This window comes from Balaenoptera ricei, chromosome 15 (assembly GCF_028023285.1).
Source record: "Balaenoptera ricei isolate mBalRic1 chromosome 15, mBalRic1.hap2, whole genome shotgun sequence".
Taxonomy (NCBI): domain Eukaryota; kingdom Metazoa; phylum Chordata; class Mammalia; order Artiodactyla; family Balaenopteridae; genus Balaenoptera; species Balaenoptera ricei.
Window position 1 is genome coordinate 54738883 of NC_082653.1, and position 26066 is coordinate 54764948.

The 26066-nt window shown below is 52.8% G+C and overlaps 2 protein-coding genes across 3 annotated transcripts; one reads left to right on the top strand and one right to left on the bottom strand.

Annotated features, from left to right (window-relative positions):
- The first annotated feature begins 1066 nt into the window (after positions 1 to 1066).
- ALG1 (ALG1 chitobiosyldiphosphodolichol beta-mannosyltransferase) lies at positions 1067 to 13770 on the top strand. Of its 2 annotated transcripts, XM_059895916.1 has the most exons (13): positions 1067 to 1297; positions 2230 to 2307; positions 2441 to 2544; positions 3947 to 4095; positions 5927 to 6016; positions 6355 to 6465; positions 7216 to 7337; positions 7520 to 7558; positions 7875 to 7934; positions 8650 to 8760; positions 9894 to 10008; positions 10912 to 10987; positions 12093 to 13770. In XM_059895916.1, exons 1-13 carry the CDS (start codon positions 1096 to 1098, stop codon positions 12222 to 12224), a joined length of 1389 nt encoding a protein of 462 aa, XP_059751899.1. In that variant the 5' UTR covers positions 1067 to 1095; the 3' UTR covers positions 12225 to 13770. The 2 variants fall into 2 exon arrangements, with proteins under 2 accessions (XP_059751899.1, XP_059751900.1); XM_059895917.1 differs by lacking the exon at positions 7520 to 7558.
- On the bottom strand, positions 12858 to 26032 carry EEF2KMT (eukaryotic elongation factor 2 lysine methyltransferase). The gene is made up of 8 exons (XM_059895918.1): positions 25874 to 26032; positions 23949 to 24011; positions 21974 to 22054; positions 21262 to 21363; positions 16690 to 16823; positions 16311 to 16606; positions 14910 to 15059; positions 12858 to 13176 (listed from the first exon to the last, which is right to left on the bottom strand). The coding sequence occupies exons 1-8, from the start codon at positions 25967 to 25969 to the stop codon at positions 13076 to 13078; spliced, it is 1023 nt and encodes a 340-aa protein (XP_059751901.1). The 5' UTR covers positions 25970 to 26032; the 3' UTR covers positions 12858 to 13075.
- Between the last annotated feature and the right edge of the window lie 34 nt (positions 26033 to 26066).

Below are 26066 nucleotides of genomic sequence, written 5' to 3' on the forward strand. Positions count from 1 at the left end.
GGGAGAAGCAAATGAGATACATGCCAAGTCCTGAGCTGGGTTCTAGGGTCCCTGGTGTTGCCCCATCCAGGCTCTCACCAAGGGAGGAGGCGCTGTGTCATTTTTCTAATATGTGGGTGGGTGAGGTGGGGCTGAGGGCAGGTGGTCGCTGTGCCTGACCGTGCAGGTTCTGGGGCAGCTCCCAAGGCGAGGGCAGAGGGGGTGGCTTCAAGGGGACCCCTTTCAAAGTCAAAGCGCTGTCACATAGATCCACACAAAACTCTTTAGTGTGGTTACTTTGGGAGGTGAGACAGGAGGGTCAGTGGGGAAATTTTCCCTTCTTACTATGGATACTTAAAATCATTCTGGTTTTTATTTCCTTCATTGTCCTTCTCTCTCTCTGTCTCTATTTTTTCCTTTCTTTTTTTTTTCTTTTTTGGCTGTGCTATGCTGCTTATGGGATCTTCGTTCCCCCGCCAAGGATTGAACTCCGGCTCTCGGCAGTGAAAGTGCAGAGTCCTAACCACTGGACTTCCAGGGAACTCCTTCTTTCTCCTTATATTTTAAATGTTTTATTCAAGTACAACATACATCCTGAAAAATGAATGTTTGCTGCTTGATGAATTTTCCCAAATGGACCACACCCACCTTACCAGCACCCAGATCAAGAAACAGACCAGGACACCCCCACCAGCTCCCCATTGCCCCCTCCCACTCACTCCCCGACCCTCCAAGGCAGGTCACCCCTCTAACTTCTAACAGTAAAGAGTAGTTTTGATTTTATATAATGGAACCCGTCAGTATGCACTCTGGCTGGTCTCTTTTCTCAACATTATGCTTATGCGTTTCATCCAAATTGTTATCTCACTATATTTTAAATTATCTTAGAACTTTGAATAAAAAAATGTTCCTAGATCCCTACATAGTAACAACTTGACCTTAATACCACTAGACCTCCGCTCCCAGGTTGGAGGTTCGCGGGCCCCGGCTTAGGGAACAGGTAACCACGTCCCCGCCTCCCTTCCCTCCGCCCACCTAGGAGGCTCGGTCTGCGGCTGCGGACAGCTGGCCCAGCCGGCGGGAGCGCGGTCACGTGATGGTTGCCGGCCCGCCAAGATGGCGGCTTCCTGCGTGGCACTGCTGGCGCTGGCCCTGCCGCTGCTGCTGCTGGTGGCGTGGAAGCGCTGGCGGTGGGGGCGCGCGGCCCGCCACGTGATTGTCGTGGTGCTGGGCGACGTGGGCCGCAGTCCCCGCATGCAGTACCACGCACTGTCCTTGGCCAAGCGCGGCTTCTCCGTGACCTTCTTGGGGTTCTGCAGTGAGTGCCCGGGGGCCTGGGAGGGAGGCTGCTTTCTCAGCCTTTGCCCCTCCGCTTTGACCGCCCCACGGGGGCCGAGGCGGGGACGCCCCTTTTCCCTCTCCTCCGTCGGGCAGCTCTCCGAGATTGGACGAGCCGGGTTGTGGCCTGGACAGCGGTTGCCAGGTTTCTGCCCAGCCTCTGCTGGGTGGGTCTCTAGGAACAGTCAGCATTAATCGAGCGCCTGCCATATGCCAGGACTGCGCTAAGCTAAATGAACTCAGTTCATAGTCTCACTTACTCCTAGTAAGTGGAAAGATGTACTGGAACCCGGGTGGGTGTGACCCCAGGGCAAGTGCTGGTAAGCACATCTCTGAGGCTTCTGTCAGGCAGTGTCTGAGCCGACAGGCAACTTGTCTCCTCTCCGTTCCTCACTCTCAGCGCAGAACTCTGCACGCAGGCGATGTTTCCTTTTCGCAGGATGTCCAGCGGTTTTCCCTCAGTGTGCGGGGGCAGGGGTGTCCGCTCCTCCATCTTCCCCCACTTTGACATCTTTAAAAGGTAGCTCTATCCCATGTCAGGGGAAAGAAGGAATAGCACTGGTTGCCTCTGGTCCCTGTTTAGAGTCTGCTACCCCAGGGTGAGGGGCTGGAGTGAGACTTCCTAGGCGTCTCCCTATGGTGTGATAATTCCACCGTCCAGGTAACCTAGGTCAGCTTGAGTGCCTACTATGTGCCAGGCATTGTGCTAAGTAAAAATGGCTAAGATTCCAGCCCTCCCTCTGTGGGTGGTCAGGTGGAATCTGGACAAGAACTGGCCTCATTCTCTGTTCTGGCTACTGAGGAACAGAGAGGTTCCAAAACACTCTCCCCTCTGCAGCCTGTGGGGCGGGGATCATCTGACTTTAAATTAGATCATCTTCTCCAGCACATTAAAAGGGACCTTCTTTTCAGCCTCCAAACCCCACGATGAGCTCTTGCAGAGCGACAGAATTCGGATTGTGAGGCTGACAGAACTTCAGAGACTTGCAGGTAGGAAGCAGTCAACTCCCGATTTCTCGGAATCTGTGTGTGTGTGTGGGGGGAGGGCGGGGAGCACGGGGTGGGGGGATCTGCAAATCGCCAAGAACTCCTTTACTAGTGATGGTTGTTTTCTGACTTGCAGTTGGGCCCCACATTCTCCAGTATGGAGTCAAAGTTGTGTTTCAGGCAGTGCACTTGCTGTGGAAGTTGATGTGCAGGAAGCCAGCAGCTTACATCTTTCTCCAGGTACGTGTCAGCTCCACTTCCTGCTGTGAGAACCACTGTTTTAACAGTTTTCCTTACTTTCCAGTTTAAAAAGATGTACAGATTGGTAAATAAATTGCATATTCACATGTGTGTGTATAAACTTTTAAAAACATGAGTAGGAGCCTATGGTATGTGTCCATTCTATTTATGGTACTCATCCCTTCTGTTTTTCAGTGTTTTACAGGTAGTCTTATTTTGTACTTGTTACATATCTAAGTGTTTTACATGCATTATCTCATTTAATTCTTCACAACAATCCTGAGAAGTAGGTTCTTGTGTTACCTACACTTAGAGATGAGGAAACCTAGACCCAGAGAGGTTCTGTAAGTAACCCATTGTCACACAGCTAGGAAGTGCTGGAGTCAGGATTTGAACCAGGTTGTCACTCTAGTTCTGGAGTTCCACTCTTAGACTCTTACCTTCACTGCTTCTTAACGTAGAGAAGCTCCTTCTTTTAATTGACTGTATTGTATCCTGATATGAGATGTATCCTAATGTATTTGTTTAGTCTCATCTTAATGAGCACTCAGATTCTTCCTGATTTTTTTACTTAAAAATTAAAAAAAAATTTTATTTATTTATATTTCTTTATTTTTGGCTGCATTGGGTCTTCATTGCTGCTCGTGGGCTTTCTCTAGTTGCGGCGAGCAGGGGCTACTCTTCGTTGCAGTGTGTGGGCTTCTCATCGCGGTGGCTTCTCGTTGTGGAGCATGGGCTCTACGGGCTCTAGAGCGCAGGCTCAGTAGTTGTGTCGCACGGGCTTAGTTGCTCTGCGGCATGTGGGATCTTCCTGGACCAGGGCTCGAACCCGTGTCCCCTGCATTGGCAGGTGGATTCTCAACCACTGCACCACCAGGGAAGCCCTTTACTTTTAAAATTGTATGGTGGAGAGTATCAGTGAACATAAGTCTTTTGCATGGGTTCAGTTTCTTCCTTGGGATAAATTCCTAGGACGGGAAGTGCTTGGTCAGAGTCCATGCACTTTTAAAATGTTGTGACGTGTTACTGGATAGTCCTAGAGTAAGGTTGGGTCAATTTATCCCCCACCTAACAGGGAGGCCTCTTCCTCCCATCCTCACCACCACCAGGTATCATTAGGTGTTTTAGAGTTTCCATTCTGATAGGTGAAAAATGGTACCTCCTTGTTCCTTGAGTATTTTTTGTTTCCTTGAGTATCAGTGATCTTGGACTTCTCAGATTGGTCAATTTTCTTTTATGACTGTTTATACCTCTTGGTGAGGAAGAGGGTCTTTCTTCTGCTTATCGATTATCAAGAGCTCTGTAAAGATAATTGACTTTTTGCCATGTACTTTATTTTTGCTTGGTTTATCCTCGACCGTGGTCTGGTTTCCTTCTCTTCCTTCAAGTCTCTCTTTCCCAGAACCCTCCGGGCCTGCCCGCCATTGCCGTGTGCTGGTTTGCAGGCTGCCTCTGCGGGAGCAAGCTCGTCATCGACTGGCACAACTACGGCTACTCCATTATGGGTCTGGTGCACGGCCCCGGCCACCCCCTTGTTCTGCTGGCCAAGTGGTGAGAGTCTGGGATGAGGGTGCCGACATCGTCCCCAAACTGTGGTGGGAAGAAGGGCCAGTGCGGAGACCCGGGGAAGCTGATTCCCGTGTGCCCTGTGGGGGTGAGGGCAAGGCTGGGGAGTTGGGCTGACGCTGGTGACAAGTGATAGAAACAGGCCTGAGCAAAGGAGGGCATTTGTTGGCCCATGAAACTGAAAAGTCCTGAGAAATGGCTGACTTTGAGCTCAAAAATGGTGTCCTCAGGACCCCTCTCATGTCTCTCCACACTTCCTCCAGAGGTGTTTCTCAGGCTCTGGGAGCCCCTCGCTCTCATCCCCACCCCACCAGGCTCAGTGGAGAGAGCAGGCCTGTGGTTGGCTCCTGCTCACCTGGCGTCCTCTGACCCCCTCTGAGCCTGGGGGGCTTCAGTACCCCGTTGTCTCAGGCTTGGGACAAGTGCTCCACTGGAGAGCTGGGGTCCCAGGTGCACCCATACCAGATACCCAAATGGAAACTGGGGACTGCTGCTGGCAGACGGGGACGTGGGTCACAGTCTGCTGCAGCTGATGAGACAGGGAGAGGCAAGAAGGGCCTTGGGAGCAGGTTGGACCTGGAGGAGGAAGCAATGTTGTGTTCTGAGTCCGAGTTATACCATCTGCCTCGGTGTGGACTTGCAGCCTCAAGCCATTGGCCGGCTGTGGCGTTTCCCCTGATGGGTCATTCGTGGGTGGTGGTCACAGCAGCAATCAGTGAGCGCTTGCTGCATGCCAGGCCTCAGGCCAAGCCTTTATCCCATTCAGACTCCAGTGCTGCCCAGCAAGGGTGTCCTGTGATAGCTGTCTTTTTACAAACCAGGAAACCGAAGCTGAGAGCCCTCATGTCACTTGACACACAGCTAATACGTGTGAGCTCCAAAGTTCCATCCCAGGCAGTCCAACTCCAGATCTTTCTCTGCATCCTGAGTGAGGAACAGGCCATGGTACCTACACGTGAAATAACCCTGTTCATTTCCAGTTCTTTTTCAGTCCTGCCCTGTCACCAGGGCTCAAGTCTCAGTTTGGAGCTAATCTGTTGATAACGCCTTTCTAGCATTTGCTAAACTCCCTTTGTAACACATTGGGAGCGAGCCTCAGCCCCACAGCCTTTGCAGGGAATAGTGCAGTGTGGCTGAGATTTAATAACAAGATTTTATTGTATTTCTCCTTCATTTTATGGCAAGAGAGACTGGATTTTCCATTCTGTAGTGATATATGGTTTCTCTTGAAAGTAATTGTATTTAAGCTGAAAAGCAATCTAAAGAAAGGTGTGAGGGAAATAATAGTACAGGCGGTAGAACTCAGTGCAAACACGGGGAAGGTGCCTCGCCAGTGACCTGATTTGGGAGATCCCAGCTCTGCAGCCTCTTCTTTTTTTTTTTAAACAGCGAGCCACATACTGTGGCCCCCCCTTTTTTTTTTTTTTTTAAATTTTTATTTATTATTTAGTTTTGGCTGTGTTGGGTCTTCGTTTCTGTGCGAGGGCTTTCTCTAGCTGTGGCAAGCGGGGGCCACTCTTCATCGCGGTACGCGGGCCTCTCATTATCGCGGCCTCTCTTGTTGCAGAGCACAGGCTCCAGATGCGCAGGCTCAGTAGTTGTGGCTCACGGGCCCAGTTGGTCCGCGGCATGTGGGATCTTCCCAGACCAGGGCTCGAACCCGTGTTCCCTGCACTGGCAGGCAGATTCTCAACCACTGCGCCACCAGGGAAGCCCTGCAGCCTCTTCTGTATCAGAAGGTGTCGAGTCCCATGGGGTTGGGGTGGTGGTTCCTGGCCCAGAGAGCTCTGGGCTGACCACTGATACGTCTTTTCAGGTATGAGAAACTCTGCGGACGCCTGTCCCACCTGAACCTGTGTGTGACCAATGCGATGCGGGAAGACCTGGCAGAGAACTGGGGCATCAAGTAGGGGCCTCGGGAGGCGAGGGGTCCCTTCCAGCGCCGTTGACTCCCAGCTGCTGTGTCATGTTGCAAGGCATTGGGAGCTCCCAGGGTTCCGGGAGGTGGTTACTGGTTTGAGGAGGCTGAGGGAGGAGGAAGCTAGAGTTTCTTTTCCCAGCCAGCCAGATGGTCCAGGAAGTGTTCATGTTAGAAATTCTCTCTGTGCTTCTCCAAGTAATTCTAAAGCTTATTGTTGAGACTTGGATACCTAAGCACCCTTCTTCTTTTGGATACTTCTGGGTCTTACGTTCCTTAGGCCTTTCTTCGCCCCTCCCTAGAGCCCCCCAATGATCTCATTGCAGAGCTGTGACCGTCTACGACAAGCCAGCATCTTTCTTTAAAGAGACGCCTTTGGACCTGCAACACCAGCTCTTTATGAAGCTGAGCCGCACCTACTCTGCATTCAGGGCCTGGTAAGTCTGCTGTCTTCAGCTTTCAGCTGCCTTGTTTTATGCTCGCTGCTGACCTGGAGATCTAATCCAGGGGATGGCAAACTATGGCTGCAGGCCTGCTGCCTGTTTCTGTAAATAAAGTTTTATTGGAACACAGCACGTTCATTCATTTACATGTTGTCTGCGGCTGGTTCCACACTACAAGAGCAGAGCTGGGCTTTGCGACGGAGACCGTATGGCTCCCCAAAGCCTACAGTGTTTACTCTTTGGCCCTTTAAGGAAGCGTTTGCCCTGTACTAGGCTGTGGGTGTCCTTACCCTCCTGCCAGTGGTTCCTGACCGCGTGGCGGTGTCTGTGCACCTGTGTGTTCTCTGGGCGTGTCCCAGGGGTAAGGAGAGCCCTTCTGAGCGGGTCTCCATACAGCTGGTCTTTGTTCCTCTCAGTAACGTGGGGGCAGTTGGAGGGGTCACAGCGTCCTCATCTTAAGTCTAGGGGATGATTAGAACAGTAAGGCCCCGTGAAGGCAGGGGCTGAGTCGGCCTTGCCTCCTGTTGCGACCTCAGCACCTAGCAACACATAAATACAGATAAGAGACAAAGCAAGGTGCAGGTCTGTGCCCAGGCCTTGGGTGGTAGGGCCGCCTGGTGGCTCTGACGTGGCTGCACCCCGACAACTGGGAGCCTGCGGGCCTCACTCTGGTGGGAGAATGGCCGTTTCTCAGGCCCAAGGGCCTGCTCTGTGGCAGCTCACGGGCTCTCTCTGCTCCTTCAGCTCAGAACCCTCGCACCCGGGCATGGAGAGGTCGGCCTTCACGGAGCGGGATGCCCAGAGTGGAACGGTGACCCGCCTTCCCGGGCGGCCGGCCCTTCTGGTCAGCAGCACGAGCTGGACAGGTCTCAGGACTCGCCCGGGCACCTGGGGCTCGTAGGGGCACCTGGCTGAGCCTGTGTTCTCGCCGCTGCCAGGCCTGCACCCCACACGTATTCGGGGCCTCGATGAGAAAGGGGAGCACATTGAGCTGGGTGGGGAGGCATCTAGAAACTAGCCCGTGACACTCGGTTCTCTTTTCCCGTAGAGGATGAAGACTTCTCCATCTTGTTGGCAGCATTAGAAAGTAGGTGTATGGCTGTGATCAGGAGCTGGGCTTGTCGGGGGCTGCTGAGCTGCAGGATGCTCACCTGGCCTTGCGTGATGTCCTCGGCAGAGTGTTCCTGACCCCAGGGCCAGGGCCACTGGGTGGAGGTGGCAGGCGTGAGTCCCCGTTTGGGTCAGCGAGTGACCAGCCTAGCTCTGAACTGCCACCTCCAGGAGAAGGGATTGCATGGTTGGGAGCAGTGCTCCCTCCTCCTCTCCCCCATCCCCTCGCATCAGCCCCTCACTCACCCGACTACATGAGCTTGGTTATCATGTATTTATTTTCCTAAACACAGAGTTCGAACAGCTGATCGACGATGGAGAAAGGCTCCCTCCTCTGGTCTGTGTCATAACAGGTATCCACCTGGGACCATCCCTGTTCCTGTATTAAACGGGGCAGTGGAGGCATGTCAGGCCTGTGATGTTTGTTGTCTCGTTAATTCTCACCCCAACTCTCTGATGTATGGTTTTCTACACCAGCTTGACAGGGGGAGGCTGAGGCTCAGAAGGGCTTCATGGCAGGGCATGGAGTCTAGACTTCAGTCTCAGATAGCGTGACCTCAGAGATACTGAGTTTCCAAGCATCTTTTTTTTAAAAAATGAGAGTCCACTGTCCAGTGTCAAAGTGTTTCCAAAGAGAGGCAGAGGAGGTTTGGTTGGAGGAGGAGGGTCCTCAGCCAGCTGCCCCACCTTGGACACTCCTCTCCTCCAGGCCCTTGGACGCCCAGGGGCGGCAGGAGCCCACTGCTCGTGCTGTGCCACCTGGGGATCTGGGCGGGGCACAGGGGCAGTCTGTGTGAGAAGCTGTATTGGTGGGCACTCTGGTGCCCGGCCAGAGTTTATCCTGGCTGTGTTCCCAGCCCAAGGCCTGCTGGGGGAACGGCCATGGCCTCAGCAGTCCAGGTGCACACCCCTTGGGGGTCATTTCTGGAAGGGGCCTGGACGGGGGCCTGACTGGAGCTGCTGCCGGTGGGCCTTCTGCTCACGCCCTTGCAGGGGCTTCTCAGGCTTGGGGCTGGGGGACAGGGCCAGACGTGGGCCCAGCGCAGTGACTCCGGTTTTCTCTGTAAGGCAAAGGGCCTCTGAAGGAGTATTACAGCCGCCTCATCTGCCAGAAGCATTTCCAGCACATCCAGGTCTGTACGCCATGGCTGGAGGCCGAGGACTACCCCTTGCTTCTAGGTAAGAGGCCTGCAGGGGGAGGGTGGGGGTTTATAAGGGAATACCTGAGGGCAGGGGACAGAGTTTTTCTGAAGAGGGCCAGATAGTGAATGTTTTACCAGGTTCTTTTGCATATTCTTTGCTTTTTTAACCCTTTAATGATTTCAAGCCATGGTCTGCTCAGGGGCCCTACACTTGTAGGTCTCAGGCTGGGATGGGCCCTGGCTGGACTCCTGGAGAATGAGGCTGTTTCCTGGTGTGCCACCTCCTCCCTGCCTGTTTGCCAGGGTTACTTCCGAGTGCTCTTGGCCTCCACGCCCTCCACTCATCCTGCTCTTCCCCTGGGCAGAAGGGCTGGGCGGGGCTTGGGTTGGGGCCAATTCCCAAGTCTGGGAGGTACAGAGACCACGAGGTAAACAGTGTGGACTCTCCCAGTGAGAAGGGGCCGCCCTCCCTTCTCTTGCTTTGTTGACCCCTCGGGGAGGGCTTATTGGCTCGGTGCTGATAGGTCTCAGCAGCCACTAAGCTGTCTCCGGAGTGGGAGGCGGGGAGCGTTTTTGTAGGCAGGAGCTCCAGCAGCACTGAGTGATGTGAGGTTGCTTCCTTGGCTTTATCTTCACAGCGACAGCTGGTTTTCTGTTGGGTCTGCTTTGGGTTCTTTTTCTAATTATTGTGATAAAATACACATAACAAAATTTGCCATTTTAACCATTTTTCCATTTTTAAGTGTATGCAGTTCAATGGCATTAATTACACTCAACAGTGTTTTGCAGTCACCGACACTGTCTCTTGCCAAAACATTTTCATCACCCCAAGCAGAAACTCAGAACCCATTAAACAATCATTACTGTGGCTTCTTTTAAAATACAGCGTGGTTAAGGAGAAAAAGGGGGTCAGTTTAAAGAAAAACACTGGTGACAGGGCAGGTAGTTTTCAGAAAGGGCCGAGAGGCCAGGAGCGGCAGGTGGGAAGCACCTCCGTGTCCCCGCCTCCTGCCAGGCTGCTCGGCCAACCCCAGGCAGTCGTACGCGGGGTTGGGGCCTTTATTACCCCCTTTCTACTCCTCCCCGCAGGCCTCGGTCCACAGTCCTGCAGGATGTGTGGTCACTGGGCATATAGCCAGAGCTGATGGCCCCCTCACCCTCGCCCTGCAGGGTCTGCGGACCTGGGCGTCTGCCTGCACCGGTCCTCCAGTGGCCTGGACCTGCCCATGAAGGTGGTGGACATGTTCGGGTGCTGCTTGCCTGTGTGCGCCGTGAACTTCCAGTGGTAGGAGCGGAAACCCAGTCCTCCCAGGGTTAGGTTCTCAAATCAGCAGCTGGGGGGGAACCAGCAGAATTGCCCGGGAGAGCTCCCTGGAGGGCTCCACCTCCCCATCTGTGCAGCTCTGCCACCCATAGGGAGCAGGAGCCCTCTGGTCCCTGTGGGTGGGCTGTGCCCCACCAGACAGGGTGGCTTCTAGTTAGAGGTCATGTTGAATAAAAATTGGAGTCTTAAGTACTCTACTTGGGGGCTTGTGCTCACAGGGTGGAATGGTGGCTGGAATTGCCCACACAACTCACATGGACTTATTTCTCTCTCTGTCCCTTTAGTCTGAGCTCATGTAGTTGGGTTCGAATCAGTTGAATGAGTGTATTTCTGTCTCCGCTCTTCCTGGCAAAGATGGGCAGGAGAGGGCATTTGGAGACGATGGTGTTAGAAAAGGTTCTAGAAACAGTGGCCCCACCATGAGCTGAGGAGCCAGCTTCTGAATGGGAAATCCAGGATGTTGGACCCCGAGTTCAGATCGTGTTGGGATCAACCCCCTGATCACCTCTGAGCCTGCCTCCAGCAGGGTTGCCTTTTACCTGGTTTCTCTGCTGTGGAATTAAGAAAAAAAAGGCAGAACTTACCAAGAACGTTCTCACTGAAGAGAGCATGTAGCACAAAAAGTCCAAATACCCCTTTACTGTCCCTCCTTCCCCAAATTGGTTTGGATTTTTAATGTGTATCCTGCCAGTTCTTTTTTCTATTCAGACGCCAAATCTAAGAACAGGCTTCCTGAAACCAGACTGACTGTTCCTGCCTCCAGCTTAGCCTGCGGGTGGGTGGAGTTGCGGGGGAGCAGGTGGGCAGCTTGGGTTCTGTATCTCCTCCAGGCAGCTCTCAGACCTCCCCCCATTCTCTCTGCAGCTTACACGAGCTTGTGAAACACGAGGAAAATGGCCTGGTCTTCGAGGACTCAGAGGAGCTGGCAGCTCAGCTGCAGGTAGCGTGTCTGCTCCCACACTGCGGCTTGCAGGGTTTTGGAGATTCCTTGTTCCTGCAGCTGGGTGGGTGGCCCTGGGCTGTGTCTGGGTGAGCGAGCAGCGGTCTCAGAGGCTGGGCCCTGGGGGGATCAGGGCTCGCCCCACCTGCCATCTGGGTTTATGGAGCTCACACCACACAGTGATGCTAGAGCCAGGTGGACCGTGTGCTATTTAGGGGGTGATTGGATCTGAGAAGGGAGAGTGAGGAGCGAGGGAGCTTCCTGGGCCGGCCTTATGAGATGGGTGGGCATCTTCAAAGGATACTTATTTCTTACTACAAATTACAAAAAGTAACACGTCATCATTCTTGATCATTGAGACCAAGGGCAACAGACTTTGGAAAGGCCCAGAAAAAAAACATTTTAGACTTTACCATAGTCTCTGTCAGAACTACTCAACTCTGTTGTAACGTGAAAGCATCCACAATCTGTGGATGAAGGGGTGTGGCTGTGTTCCAATAAAACTTTATTTACAAAGACAGGCGGAGGGCCGCATGTAGCCCACAGGCTGGCGTCTGCAGACACCTTAGTTTAGCAGAGTTGGAAAGAACACAGGCATCACCTAGTTCTCAGCACGTGGGCAGGACAGTGCTGGGTAGAGGCCAGCTCTTGGTGGAAGGAACAGCAGAGCATTGCAGAGGCAGAGGCAGGGGGCTGCCGGCAGAGCATGGGGTGTGGATGGTGAACACTGCAGCTTGGCTGTGCCATCAGGTCGGAGCAGAGCAGGAGATAGAGCATAGCTGGGCCATGAAGGCTCCCCTGCGCCTGGTGAGGAAGGGGGCTTGCTGGGTCAGGGACATTGGGGTCAGAGCTGTTGAGAAGGGTTAGTTAGCCAGGCCTGGTGTGGAAGCTGGGCCAGAGCGGGAGTCCCGCTGGAGACCCCAGGACACTGGTGGTGGTTCTGGAAGTGTGGTGAAGGAGGGAGGGTTTTGGCAGAATGACTGGCCCGGCAGCTGGGCTTGGGGTGCAGCAGGAGCCTGGGCTGCTGGGAAGGAGGAGGGGCAGCTCGGGGTGGAACCTGGGGTGGGGGCAGGAAGCAGTGATGAGGTAAGTTCTGGTCTTCTAGATGCTTTTCTCAAAGTTTCCTGATCCTGCTGGCAAACTGAACCAGTTCTGCAAGAACCTCCGGGAGTCAGAGCAGCTTCGCTGGGATGAGAGCTGGAAGCAGACAGTGCTCCCTTTGATTACGGACACGTGACCCCTCGGGCCAACGACTGAAACTCCTGAGGTGTCCTGTGCTCGACGTCATGGAGAGACCCTCACGCTGACACTCACCCCTCCTTACCTTTCATCTTCCTCCCCAGGAGCCGGCCCACTCCACTCCTCACAGCTGCCACGGCTGGCCAGTCCCTGGGCAAACTCTGCAGAGCAGCGCCTCCTGGTGGATGGCAGCTGAAAGGCTGGCAGTGGGCACTGCCTGGGGAATGAAGTTACTTTTAATAATCAGGAGTTTTTGTTGCCCAGGAAGCTGGCTCAGCCTGCTTTCATCTTTGGAGGATCTGAATCCCTTCTCTTTCTTCTCTTCCTGTCTTATGAGTCTTTCCCCCAGTTTATGACCTTTCTGTTATTTGTGTCGTCTTGAACATCTCTGCATCCTTGTTTTGTCTCCTGGTGTCTGCCTTTCCCAGCATTGCTTGGTCGTGTCCCTAATATTTTGATTCCTGCCTTGAAAACAGACTTTGCAGCCCACCGCCCTGCAAGGGCAGTCAGACGTGCCACGTGTGCAGCGGGCTTGGCTCTGCGAGGGATGTGCGTCCAGGTTGGGGGAAACATACTTGGTATCTGTTTGTTTTTATTTGCGCAAATGAAATGCTTATCTCTGAGCCAAAAATTTCATTTCTGATTTATGGTGATTTTCTTAAGAACTAAGCCAGCTGGCAGAGAGGGGTACCTACACGCTTGAACAGTTTATATTTTATTAGAACAGTTTGTGGTTCCCGATTCAGAATTTAACATTCTTCAAACATTCAAGTCCAGTGGAAGTTTTATCAGATTCTTTCCAGGACAGTGATTTAATTTTCACATTATTCTTCAAAACCATTTTTAAATCTACAGCATTAGTTTCAGAATTGCCATCTCTGAGTGCTCTTCGTAGGGAAACAGTTTCTGGTCGTGACGAGGCACTTCTTCCCACGGGATCCCAGCCCGGCCTGGAGACAGAACATATGCGTCTCAGGATGTGGGGTTTGGGGATGGGACACCACCCTATCAGTGTGGGGCTTTGGGACAGGCCTGGGGGTGGGGGGAGTACAGACTATAGATTTCCAGGCCCCATCCAGACACCTGGAATCAGCCTCCAGGGGTGGGACCAGGAATCCCATTTGTAAGCAGCTCACAGCAGCCAGGTTTGCCGCGTTTGCCCACTGGGCCGTGTGCATTCCTGGAAAGTCACGGCCCCATCTGGGTCCTCCATCCCGTTACCGGGCACAGCTCAGTAGGAGCTGAGGTTTGAACCCACGTCTGCCTGACTGCTCAGCCTGGTGCCTTCAGAGGCTGGACCTGCATCAGAGGGGCTCACGTCCTCTGTGTAAGCACAGATGTCTGATGAGCCCCTGGCAAGAACTGTTTTGTCATCAGTTTTTTAGGAATGAAAAATTAGTATTTATAAGAATGAAATACTAGACATACAGTGTGTAAGTGTCATGATACTGCCGTCTAGGTATAACATGTTAATGTTAATTGGTGTGTATGGAGTTTCCCCATATGTGTATTAACATGACAATTATTTTTTTTTTAATAAAAATGAGCTTAAAAAAATGAGTTTATACTGTGTATGCTGTTTAGCACTCAGCTTTCTTAAAATACAGCGTGGATATTTTTTCACATAAGCATCTGAAGAAGGACTTCGTTATTTTTCGAGGCCGAACACCCCGTCAGTCAGTGGGACACGCTGTACAGGGGTGGGCGCTGGTCCTCTCTGTTGGCAGAGGCAGCTGTGGGAGAGCTTTGCTTGGGGGGGGGTGGGGGGTTTGGGGCAAGCGTAGGGCTCTGCACGGCTGCCCGGTCATGTGTAGGAAACCCTGATCAGGCCTGGCTCGTGGTGGGGATTGCAGGGTGGGGGTCATGGGGTGGGGGGATGGAGAGTGGGAGCCGGCTGCCTGGCTTCAGTCCATGGGTGCCTGGGTGATTACTCAGCTGCCCTGCACCCCGGTGTTTTCACGAGTGAGACAGAGGATGGCAGCACCCCGCCCCCCCCGCCCCAGGTGCTAGAGGGGCTGACGCGGGTCAGGTCTGAGAACAGTGCCCGCCTGCAGCAGTGCCAACTCAGGCAGACCCCACCCCCTTCTCTAAAGCATCCCTCACTCTTCCATTTACTGTGCGCTTGATCTAGTAACAGCAGCTGCCGTTTTCCCGAGCACACCCTTCGTGCCAGCCCTGTTCCACCTCTGAGGTGGATGTTTCTGCTGTACAATGAATGAGGACCTGGAGAGGGGTGGCCCAGCTCCACCTGGGACCCACCTCCAGAGCCTGCACCTGACTGCTGTGTGGCCAGAACTCATCTACCCTGATACCAGCTGGCATCCACCATCCTTTCCATTTTACAGGCAAGAAAACTGAGGCCTGAAGCCTATCAAAACCTGCCCTAAACACACAGTAGGACTGCTGGTCTCAGACTTCTGAGATCACCGCGTCAGCCGTCTCCTCCCCCAGAGCACCAACTCCCTGGCCCCGGGTCCTCTGCTGACCTCCTGGGCGGAGGGTGGGGGGTCATTGGCTCAGCACATTGTGGTCTGGGGCTTCCTGGCTTGTCTCCAGGGCCCCATTCTTTTACTTTCCTGATTTCTGCCTTCCTGGAGTCCTGTGTGCGGCCAGTGCAGTGGCCCTGCAGGCCTGGGTGGCAGCCCCTCAGAGTCAGCAGCCCGGCCAGGGGCCCGGGGCTCACCCAGCTCCGTGGTGAACAGCTGACACGTCTCCGGGTTGCGGATGGTGAAGGCAACGTAGGCGTCAGGAGCCCGCTGGTCCTTCTGGCAGGCAGAGAGCTTCTGCAGGACCCCGACCAGGGAGAGGACAGTTTCTGGGCAATATAGCACATCTGCGATGAAAACCCCAGGTTACTGGAAAGGGCTCCTCCAGGACCCCAGGATGGAGGCCTCTGGGTTGTGCCGACATGGGCAGCAGGGTGAAGGCCTGGAAAGCAGCAGTTCTATTAGGTGCGTGCTGTTGGACGGTAAAATTACGGGGGTAAAAAAAACCCTTAGCAGAGAAAAAAAGCTGCTGAAAGACACTGCAACATGTGAAAAATATCCAGGACTCACTGGTGTTCCTTTAAAAGAAAAAATCAATTCTCTGCCTATGGCCTGTTTAGAAGATGCTGAATGAAGCAAACTCTGACTGCCTCCGACTTCTCGTTTCCTTCCTGTGGGGGACAAGCCCCCTCCCGCCCACCAGCCGGGCCTGCAGGGGTGAGCTGCTTAGCCTCTGTGCTCCAGCCGCTCTGGGCCTGGGTCTCAGGGCCATGGCCAGGCCAGAGCACAGTACCAGCGGCCAGATGGGGCTGGGTGAGCGCCGTGGAGGGCAACGGGCCCGTTGGTGCCCACACCATATGCCCCTTCCCTCAAGGGTCCCATCCTTGCACCAGAGTGGGTGGTCCCTCCTTGTGGGACTCGTTTTGAGGACCTAGGACAGAGATACACAGGCAGAGCCCTCGGCCTCAGGGACACACAAGTGTGCACGGAGAAGGAAGCAGGTGCTGACAGAGGTAGGGGCACCCAGAGCTCCTTCCCCAACCCTCGGCCTGGCCCAGGGCACGCAGAGGAATCAGGATCATGCCGTTCTTTGTGGTCCTGAAAGGAAGGCTGCTGTGGCCACTTCTGCCCCCATCTGAAGACGGGGTGTAGGTGGGGCCAGCTCAGCTCCCTTGCTTTGTGGGGCTGCTCTGGCCTATTCATTTAGGTTCTGGATGGCAACTGAGAGGCCTCCCTCAGGCTGCTGGAGAGGGACGTGAAGTCTGTCCGCTGGGTTGGGGCCTGGCTAAGACTGGTCACCTTAGTCTGGCGCCCTGGGGCCAGTTCTGTTCATCGCAGGCCTTGCTGGGAAGAGCTGGTTCCTTTATAGGATGGACCATTAGCGTGGCAGTAGGCATAGCCACTGTCTCAAATGGGAGGGCTGTGGCTTTAGAGCACCCAAGAGGCACGCTCTGTGCTTTGATGTCACCCTGGAGGCCCACACGACCCAAATCCCATCATTCCTCCCACCAGGCAGCGCTCACCGTCCCCTTCCCAGCACTGAAAGCCAGGTGGAGCTTCAGGGAGGCCACACTCCAGTGGCCTGAGCTGGGCGGTACCTGCAGCAATGACGATGTCCGGCTGGAAGGCAGCAAGCTGAGGGGCCGTCACAACGTCCCAGTCCACCCGGGCCACCGTCACCCGGGGGCTCTCTGCATCAGCGGTGTCGTGTCCTGGGTGCTGGGCCAGGGCGGTGACATTTGGCTCCAATGACAGGCCGTTGAGAAGGACGTTCCCTTGGAGCTGCTCGAGGACATGGCTGTGACAGTCGCTGAAGACGTATGCTCTGGGCCGGCACATCTTGCAAATGGCCAGGCCCGTGAGGCCGGCTCCACTGCCAAGCTCTAAGACAGTCCTGCATGACGGGGAGAAGCGGCTGTGTCTGTGATGCCCCTGTGGCAAACCTCCCTGGTGCCCAGCCCTGCACCCCCAGGTCACCTGTGAGCAAAGCCCGCTGGGTTCTCCATGGCCCACTCCGCCAGGTAGAGCGCGGCGTTCCACGTGACCAGGCCAGTGGTGCCGTGGGAAATAATGGCCGTGCTCTCGGAGAGCGTGACAGAGTCCCCGGAGGGCTAGGCAGAAACAGGGAGAGAGAATTAATCCAGCAACCAGGGCAGGCATGGATCACATAAGGAATTAGGATTTGAGTCTAAATGTGATGGGGAGCCACTGGCGGGTTCTGAGCAGGTGACACAACCCTCGTGAGCTCAACGTGTCAGTGGAGACAGAAGAGGGAAGCAACAGGGCATGTGGTGGACCCGAGGACAGTGACCCCAGAGCCTGCCTAGGAGGGAACCTGCCTGCTCCGGTAGTGGGGGTGTGAGGGCCCCGGGGCAAGGCCTGAATGGCTACTAGAAACACTTAGAAATGTGTGACAATAACAGAAAACATCATTTCAGAAATAAAGGCTACTCAAAAAAGCATGAGCATAACAACAAACCAAAACATAAAAACAGATAAACCTTAAAGAGAAACAGGAAGTGAAAAGGAGCGAAATTTTAAAAATCAAAAATAAATTAAGAGATTGTCATGGTTTCAATCGTTTCCCCCCAAAATTCATATGCTGAAGTCCTAAGCCCCAGCAACTCAAAATGTGACCTTTTTTGGAGATGAGGTCTTTTTTTCCTCTTTTTTTGGCTGCAGCGTGCAGCTTGTGGGATCTTAGTTCCCAGACCAGGGATTGAACCCCTGCCTTTGGCTGTGAAAGCACGGAGTCCTAACCATTGGACCGCCAGGGAATTCCTGAGGATGGGGTCTTTATAGAGGGAATCAAGTTAAAATAAGGACATAAGGGAACCCTAATCCAATCTGACTGTGTCCTTATAAGAAGAGGACATTAGGACACACACGCGGGGAGAAGACAGCCATCTGCAGGCTGAGGAGAGAGGCCCGGAGCACATTTCCTCGCAGCCTCAGAAAGGACCAACTCTGTCGACACCTTGATTTTGCATTTATAGCTTCCAGAACTGTGAGATGATAAATTTCTGTTGTTTAAGCCACAAATTTTTAGGTACTTTTAATGAAACGAAAGCAAAGAACAAATACTAAAAATTATAATTCAAGAAAGCATTCCTGAGAAAACAAACAGATTTGAAATGAATACTGAAAGAGTATACACTACACCCGAGGTCACTGACCCAGAATGATCACAACCTCGAGACGTAGTCTAATAGAATTACTGGACTTTAAAGAAAAAGAATGCTTTGGCTATCTAAGAGAAAAGGGCATGTGACATAAAAGGGAAAGAAAATTAAATTATCCTCAGGCTTTTGCACTATGATGCTTTATGCCAAAGAAAGTGGAGAAATATATTTAAGAGACTCAGGGAGAGAAGGTGTGAGTCAAGATTCAAGTAAAAATGGCTCAATCTGTTATCAACATTCAAGAAGTCCGGGAAGGTCCATCCGATGAGCCCTTCTTAAAGAACCTCCTAGAAAATGAACTTGAGACCACCAAAATGGCTACAGAGACATCAATATACGGACCAATACAGAGACTGAAAAGTAAGAGACTACAGTATGTGCACGAGGTCGCTAATGTTTCTGCCTGTATCCCAGGACCCTGTGATTGTGCTCTGCTTCTTGGCAAAGGGACTCTGAAGATGCATTTAAGGTTACAGAACGTGACATGGGGAAATGATCCTGGATTATCCAGGTGGGCCCGATTTAATCATCAGGGCTGATGTCTGGGAGATGCAGAAGAAAAAGAGGCAGGAGGGATTTGAAGTGGTTGCTGGCTTTGGAATCAAGGGGCCATGAGTCAGGGGGACAGGGCGACTCCTAGAAGCTGAGAACAACCCCGGGCCAAGAGCCAGGAAGGAAATGGAATCTCATTCCTGCAGCCGCAGAAAACGCAATTGTGCCAACGACCTGAAGGGCCCGGAATGGTCCTCCCCCCGGGCCCAGTCCTACAGACACCCTGATTTTAGCTCTGTGAGACTCAAAGAAGAGAAAGCAGCTGAGCCCAGCAGACTTCTGACCTACAGAACTGGAAGATAGTACATTTATGTTGCTTTGAGCTGCTGAGTTTGTGGTAATACTATGTAACGGCTCTATGATGACTATGTAGGGAGAATGAGGATGACACATATAAAAATTTACGCTGTTTTCAGTAACCACAGTTGGTGTGAGGGATTAGTGCTGTTGTTCTGAGATCGCTGCATGCACGAATAATATGGGATAAGCCAAAGGCAGTTGGGGGATATCCTAACATCATGCCCATGCTCTTGAGAACCAAAATTTCCAGAGCAGAAGAAAGGAGATAGGGATCCAATGCAGAAGAGGCTGAGTGAAAACCCTTCTGGATCCTGAATCAGAAACATCAATATGGACTCATGAGGTATTTTCTCTTAAGAAGTATGGATATGTATCTCCACCCATATCCTAGCTCTGTCCACAGAAAGGCCTAGACAGCAGCAATGATCATCCCTAATGCCCAGACTGTGGTCTCTAAATATCATTTCCCACTAAAAGAAACTAGGGCTTCTTGAAGACATGGCTGATTCCAGGTCTGGGGCAGGAAACATACAAGATGAGTCTGGAAAAGCTTGACATAAACTAAAGTAAGAAAACTATGAGGTGATGTCAAAGGACTCAGAAGCCTATTTGAGGGGACTTCCCTGGTGGCGCAATGGTTAAGAATCTGCCTGCCAGTGCAGGGGATACGGGTTTGAGCTGTGGTCTGGGAAGATCCCACATGCTGCGGAGCAACTAAGCATGTGCGCCACAACTACTGAGCCTGTGCTCTAGAGCCCGCAGGCCACAGCTACTGAGCCCGCGTGCCACAACTACTGAAGCCTGTGCGCCTAGAGCCCGTTCTCCACAACAAGAGAAGCCACTGCAATGAGAAGCCTGCGCACTGCAACGAAGAGTAGCCCCCGCTCGCCGCAACTACAGAAAGCCCATGCGCAGCAGTGAATACCCAATACAGCCAAAAATAAATAAAATAAAATTACTTAAAAAAAAAAAGAAGCCTATTTGAAGTGACTCAAAATAGCACATTTTGAGCTTCAGTAACGACGCGATTTGCAATGGTTTGAACCCCTACTGGGAATGACAGGAAACCAATTCACTATCTTGAAAAGGAAAGAAGTCTGTATTCTGCCTTTCCTGTACCAGCTGTACCAGTAGGTAACCAAATACGGATGAAAGGAGGCATTTACTTATAAAATTTCTCCAGCTAATGAATGAAAACAAAATGATAGAAAAATCACCGGGACTTCCCTGGTTGCCCAGTGGTTAGGAATCTGCCTGCCAATGCAGGGGACACGGGTTCCAGCCCTGGTCCGGGAAGATCCCACATGCCATGGAGCAACTGAGACTGTGTGCCACAACTACTGAGCCTGTGTGCCACAACTACTGAAGCCCGTGTGCCTAGAGCCTGTGCTCCGCAACAAGAGAAGCCACCGCAATGAGAAGCCTGCGCACCGCAATGAAGAGTAGCCCCCGCTCACTGCAACTAGAGAAAAGCCCGTGCGCAGCAACGAAGACCCAACACAGTCAGAAATAAATAAATAAATAAATAAATAAATAAATAAATAAATACATAAGAAAAATCACCTTTTTGCATCCTTCAATGAATTAATGAGTCTAAGCTTTAAGCACCCACAAGTGCTACCATGAAGAGGATAAAAAATAGATGATGTGCCTTCTAGGACCCAGGCTGTTTTCTTGCCAAAGGGGTCAAACAGACAAGAGTCCGAGTGAACCTGTGAATCCAGCCGCCAATTTTTCGGGAACAGAGGACAGAGGAACAAGCTGAACAGCACCACGTGTGTGCGACCAAAAGCCAGCCTGTGGAAAGCTGTCCAGGCCAAACCGCCAGGAAGAGAAGGAGCTGGGGGGACCTGCGGATGAAGGGAAATTTTGAGCCAGACCTAGTTAATGGGCAAGACTATGTCCAGAGGTGCACATGGCAGTGGTACGACCTCGGAGTGATTACTCTGAAGAGAGGGAGGGCTGGGGTGGGTTAAATGAGGGCTTTGTGGGCTGGCTGCCAAAGTCCTTAGCTAGATTGGTAGTTACCATGGTGGCCGCCTTGCGACAATTCGATAATCTAATTCTTTTGCATGGTTTTCTGTATCTTTGTTTTACAATAAAAGGTTAAGGAAGAAAGAAAACAAAAACTGTTGTGTGTAGAATGGACTTCTGTGGGGTAAGAAGCCAGGTGACCAGTGAGAAGGCCAAGCACCAGGTCAGCCTGGTGATGGTGGCAGTGGACAGCGGGGAGAGACTGCTGTCCTGTAACATCCATCCATCAAATATTTATTGAGGTCTGAGTGCCAGGTCGCTGCTGTGCAATTCATGTGTGTTACCTAATTTAACGCCAGTCACCCCATAAGACAGGTGTTATTTGTTGAAGTGCTTGGTTTACAGGTGGGGAAACCGAGGCTCAGGAAGGTTAACTGACCTCGTCTAAGACTGCAGAGCTGAGGCGTCAGGATTGAAGCCACATGAGGCTGACTGGAGCCTGAATCAACTGTGTGTGTGGAGGAGGGCGCATGTATCCTACCAGCAGGTAGCTCCGGTGGCACCGGGTGGGCTCCTCGGCCGTCAGGATCTCCGCCAACGCCTCGTACAGCTCGTCCAAAGGCTCCGTGTGGATAGCTTCGTGCTGGGGGCGGGCAGGGCGAGAACTTCAGCAAGAGGATTAAGTTGACCCTCGTGAATCAAACCAAGGTTCCACCTGCTTGCTTTTACTATGACTTGTAAAAATGGCTGGAGGATTTTCACCAAATTTGGAGGGGAGACTTGGGATGTGATTGACTTAATACAGATCACTTGGTGGGGGGACCTGGGGGACCGCAAAGACAGGTGTAGAGAGGATGAGGGTGAGGTGTAGTGCAGGGCAGGAGAAATGGGATATGTGAGAGCTGGCAGCACAGTGGGAGAAGGTGGCATTTCTCACACTCAGGGGCTCCTGGTTGGAGAGGGAAGGTTCCATGGGGGACCAGGACCACAGAGGAGATGCAGCCACTGCTGGAGACCCCTCAAAGCACAGAGGAAGTACCCTGCCCCCTCCTTCCTCCCCCCCTCCATGGCTTCTCATTGGTGGAACCCAGCTGGGAGCAGCTGCCCAGGGAGCCCCCTGCTATATGGGGATCTGTAGAGCAGGCAAAGAGTATGGGATGGATCTGAGCTCCAACAGGCAAAGCCCACATTTGAAAAGCCAGCCAAGTCCTAGATGCTGCCTGGTTACCAGATGGACAGTGCCCATCACTGACCTTTCTGATGAGCTCTGAGAGAAAGCTCCAGGCATACTTCATTGACGGTGGATGCTTCACGCACAGAGGATGCTTCACGGTCTGTGACAAGGAACACAGTGTGGGTTGCTGGAGAGACTCCGCCTTAAGTCTCCCATGAGCTTCAAGGGAATACAGGGCAAACCCCAGTTATCCGATTCCTGGAATTCTGGCCCTGGGTGACCCTTATGCATCTGAAAGAGTTTAATATATAAGCCCTTTCCTAAAAATATTTCTCCACTACAGTGGCACAGACCATGGCAGTGTTTCTAATGCCCTTTCTGGGCAGGAACATAGGGCGTATGGACTCAAGCTAACACCCTGCTGTAGACTGAATATTTGTGTCCACCCTACATTCACATGTGGACTCTAACGCCCACTGAGATGATATCAGGAGGTGGGGCCTTTGGGGCGTGATTAGGTTATGAGGGTAAAGCCCCCATAAATGGGATTAGTGTCCTTATAAAAGAGACGCCAGAGAGCTCCCTTGCCCCTTCTGTCATCTGAGGACACAGCCAAGAAGACAGCGTCTTTGGACCAGGAAGTGGGCCCACATAGGACACTGAATCTCCTGGCACCTTGATCTTGGACTTCACAGCCTCCAGAACTGTGAGACATAAATTCCTGTTGTTCACAAGCCACCCAGTCTGTGGGGTTCTGTTATAGCGGGACTAAGACATGCCCCTTCCCAGAGCAGCCAGCAGGAACTGGAGTTTGTAGTGAGGACAAATGTGGGACTGTCTGGCTCCATGGAAGGGGGGAGAGCCCCAAGTGGTTTGACAAGGCAGATTCAGCACCTGCCCTCCCGGAGCTCACACCCCCGGGTGGAGCGCTGCGCTGGCCAGGAGAGAGGAAGGCGGGGGCTCTGCCTGGGACGTAGTGGAGAGGGATGGGGGCTCCGAGGGCAACACTTCGGCTGAAGCCGAGAGAAGCAGAGAGCAGAGGAACGAGTTCCAGGCAGCTGGGTACTTGTGCAGGCCCCCACCTGGCATTTTGGGAGGGAGGGCAGGGGACGGGAACAGTGAGAGTAGGGGCTGTGTCACATGGGACCTGCTGACTGGAGGGACGTGATTTTACTCAAGGGCAACAAAATGCCCACACAACTCTTCAGGGGCTTGGCGGGTGTTAGGTTTTAACCTTGGGGTGAAAAATCAGAGCAGACTGCATGACAATGGCCTCAGAGAGGTCTGAGCTCGCAGTCCTGAACTGCTGGATCTCCTGGGAATCTTCCCTAGCTTGGCTGCATCTTCTTGACACGGTGGTCAGATGGATACTCTTGGTTCACCCTCCAGACAGGAATTCTGACCCTGGGCTCTTTGGACAGGACCAGTGGTTGGAGGGGTGTGTATGACTCCCATGCATTTGTACACAAAATGTACTCTTCTGGAGCATTTTTTCCTTAGGGTAGTGTCCACACCTTTGGGTTTTCAGAAGGATTCATGACCCTTAAAAGGGTATAGAGCCAGGATGCAGTGTGATGTACACCTGACCCACATGGCCAGGGGCAGGCAGAGTGGGACAGGCCAGGCAGAGTGGTGGTCCTTCCTCTACCCGCACCCAGATGCACCTTAGAGTCCAAACCCCACCTACAAAAAGCAGGGGCCCATCCACAACTAGAAAAGACACACGGGTGGGCAAGACTTGCCTGCTTCTTTTCCCCTTAAACGTAAAGAAAAAAAGTCTCTGAGCAGCTAGCAAATGCTAGAAGATGTTCCTACAGCTGTCATCTCCACTTTCTTTGCAGATGGTTTAAAAAAACATCCCTCAGATTCCCTCCTCTCATGCAGCTTGTTGTATATTCTGATGTCTTTATCTAAGAAAACAAAAGAGCCGGAGCTGTCTGAGGTGCTCACACCCAGATGCAGCGTCTTTCTTTTTAAAGGATATGTGTGCACCTGTTACATCTTCATGGGCAAATCAGGCCACTGATGCGTTCCAGTGATTCTATGATTCTTACCTTCTGCAAAATATCCAGCAGCAGCTCAGAACCTGACGAGTCCCTTAATTTCTCTTCTAGGCTCTATTCAAAGAGAGAGGGGGGAAGAGAAAGAAATCTCAAGGGCGTTATCACAGGAACATTAAACATGCAGTGGGACATGTTGGCAAAATGCTAAGTGATCTCTCCCCAGGGAACTGGGGCCAAATGATGTGGAAGGCACAGGCAGCTGAAAGCCTGACCTTGAGAAGTCCCGGGTTACACCTGGATGAGGCAGAAAAAGAACATCAGAAGACAGACTCTTGGTTTGCATTAGCCCTGGCAGCTTAGCCTTGCCTGGGTCACAGACCAGCTCCGTGGCTGAACTGGAATTACAGGGGGAGCCACAGCATTAACACCTGGTGGGCAACCTGAAACCTTCCCATGGCAGGTTGGCTGCTTCACTGTTCAGGTCCCAGCTCCTATGTCACCTCCTTGGAAGGCCTTCCCGACTCTCCTAAATTGATACATTTCCCTGTTTTATTGACTTTCCAGCCACCATCATCTCCCCGTGTTTTCTTGCTTATTCATTTACTTGTTTATTCTCTGGCTCTCCCATCTAATCAGGGCTTTGTCTGTATTCTGCTGATCCTGGTGCCTGGCTTGTGGAAGGCATTCTGTAAACATTTGTTGACAGAATAAAAAATACTAGCTAACACATATTCATGTAATACTGACAAAAGCCCTATGAGGTTAAGCATCATTATACACCCATTTTACTAATAAGAATATGAAGGCACAGAGAGACAAAGTCACTTGCCCAAGGTCACACAGCTTGTGTGGGGTGGGGCAGGGCCAGAATTCAAAGCAGGCTGTCTGTCTCCTAGGTCTGAGTGCTCCAATGCTGCTCTCAACTTCTTTTCTAGTCAAACCAATGGTAAGAATAGTTCTCACCACATGGGTGCTGTGGGTGAGCCTAAGTGAGCACTTAGCATGGGACTGGTGCAGAGTAAGCACTCACTCGTGCACAATTATAGTCGATATGAATTGGGCCCAATGGATGCTGTCATGAAGGTTTAAATTTGGGGTTAAAAAATGTACACATTCCTTTCTGACGGGAAATGATCTCCCAGAATGCTAAATGGTTTATGTCAATGAAACACAAATGACTAACCTCCACTCTTAAGATGGGGCAGACCTGGGGAGGAATACATGTCCAAACTGAGTCATCCCAGTGAGTTCACCGCACTTGAATTATGGATTATAAAGGACGCAGTGTCCTTAGAGCCCTGGCCTTGGCAGAAAGAAGCTGCTGCCTCGGCCATGCGCCTCTGTGTGAACGGCAGGTCCCCAGGGCAGGGAAGTGAACTCTTTCGTCTCTTTCCTGGACTGTTTTGTACCTCCCTGTCTCTTCCATCAGCTGCCTCTGAGAAGGCTTTGTCCAATGCTGCTGACACAGAAGAGAACATCCAGGCCCGAGGGGTCTGTGACCTGGTCGCTGAGTTCAACGCAGCGTGGTCTCCCGCTGCCCTGAGGACGTGGGCTGTTTAAATGAGCAGCAGCAGCTGTTACTCAATGGCCAGAATAATAACTCGCTAAAAAAAGGCACAAACTGTCCATGACCCTAAAAACCCAGCGAAAAAAGGAGTTGGGAGGAAACCCCGCATTCCTTCAATTCGTGGGACTCGGTCTGCAGAAACAGCGGAGGGCGGGAAGGGCCCAGGGGAGGAGGGAGCTGGGGGCTGAGCGCAGGGTGGGCCCAAGGGTGCTTAGGTGGACCTCCTGCTCCCCGCCGCCAGCCCGCGCGGGCCCCAGCGATGCCCGGGGAACCGGACGTGATGCCGGGACCCGCGAGGGAGCAGTGGCCGCCGCGTGGCTGGGCGAGCAGGGGTATGAAGCCGGAGCCCCGCCCCACCGCGACCCCGGCACTCCCCACCCGCCCGCCCTCCGCGCTCCCCACCGCCCACCTGCCAGGGGAAAGAGCGCAGGGCGCGCGCCGCCAGGAAGCAGCGCTCGAAACTTCGCAGCAGGGGCGCAGCCTCAGCCCTCTCCTCAGGCGCCATGGCGGGGCGGGGCCGCTGCGTTGCCCGAGAGACGGGGGGAGCGGGGCTACGCTGGGATGCGGCCCGAGGCAACGCGCGGAGCCGGGGTGGGGCTTGG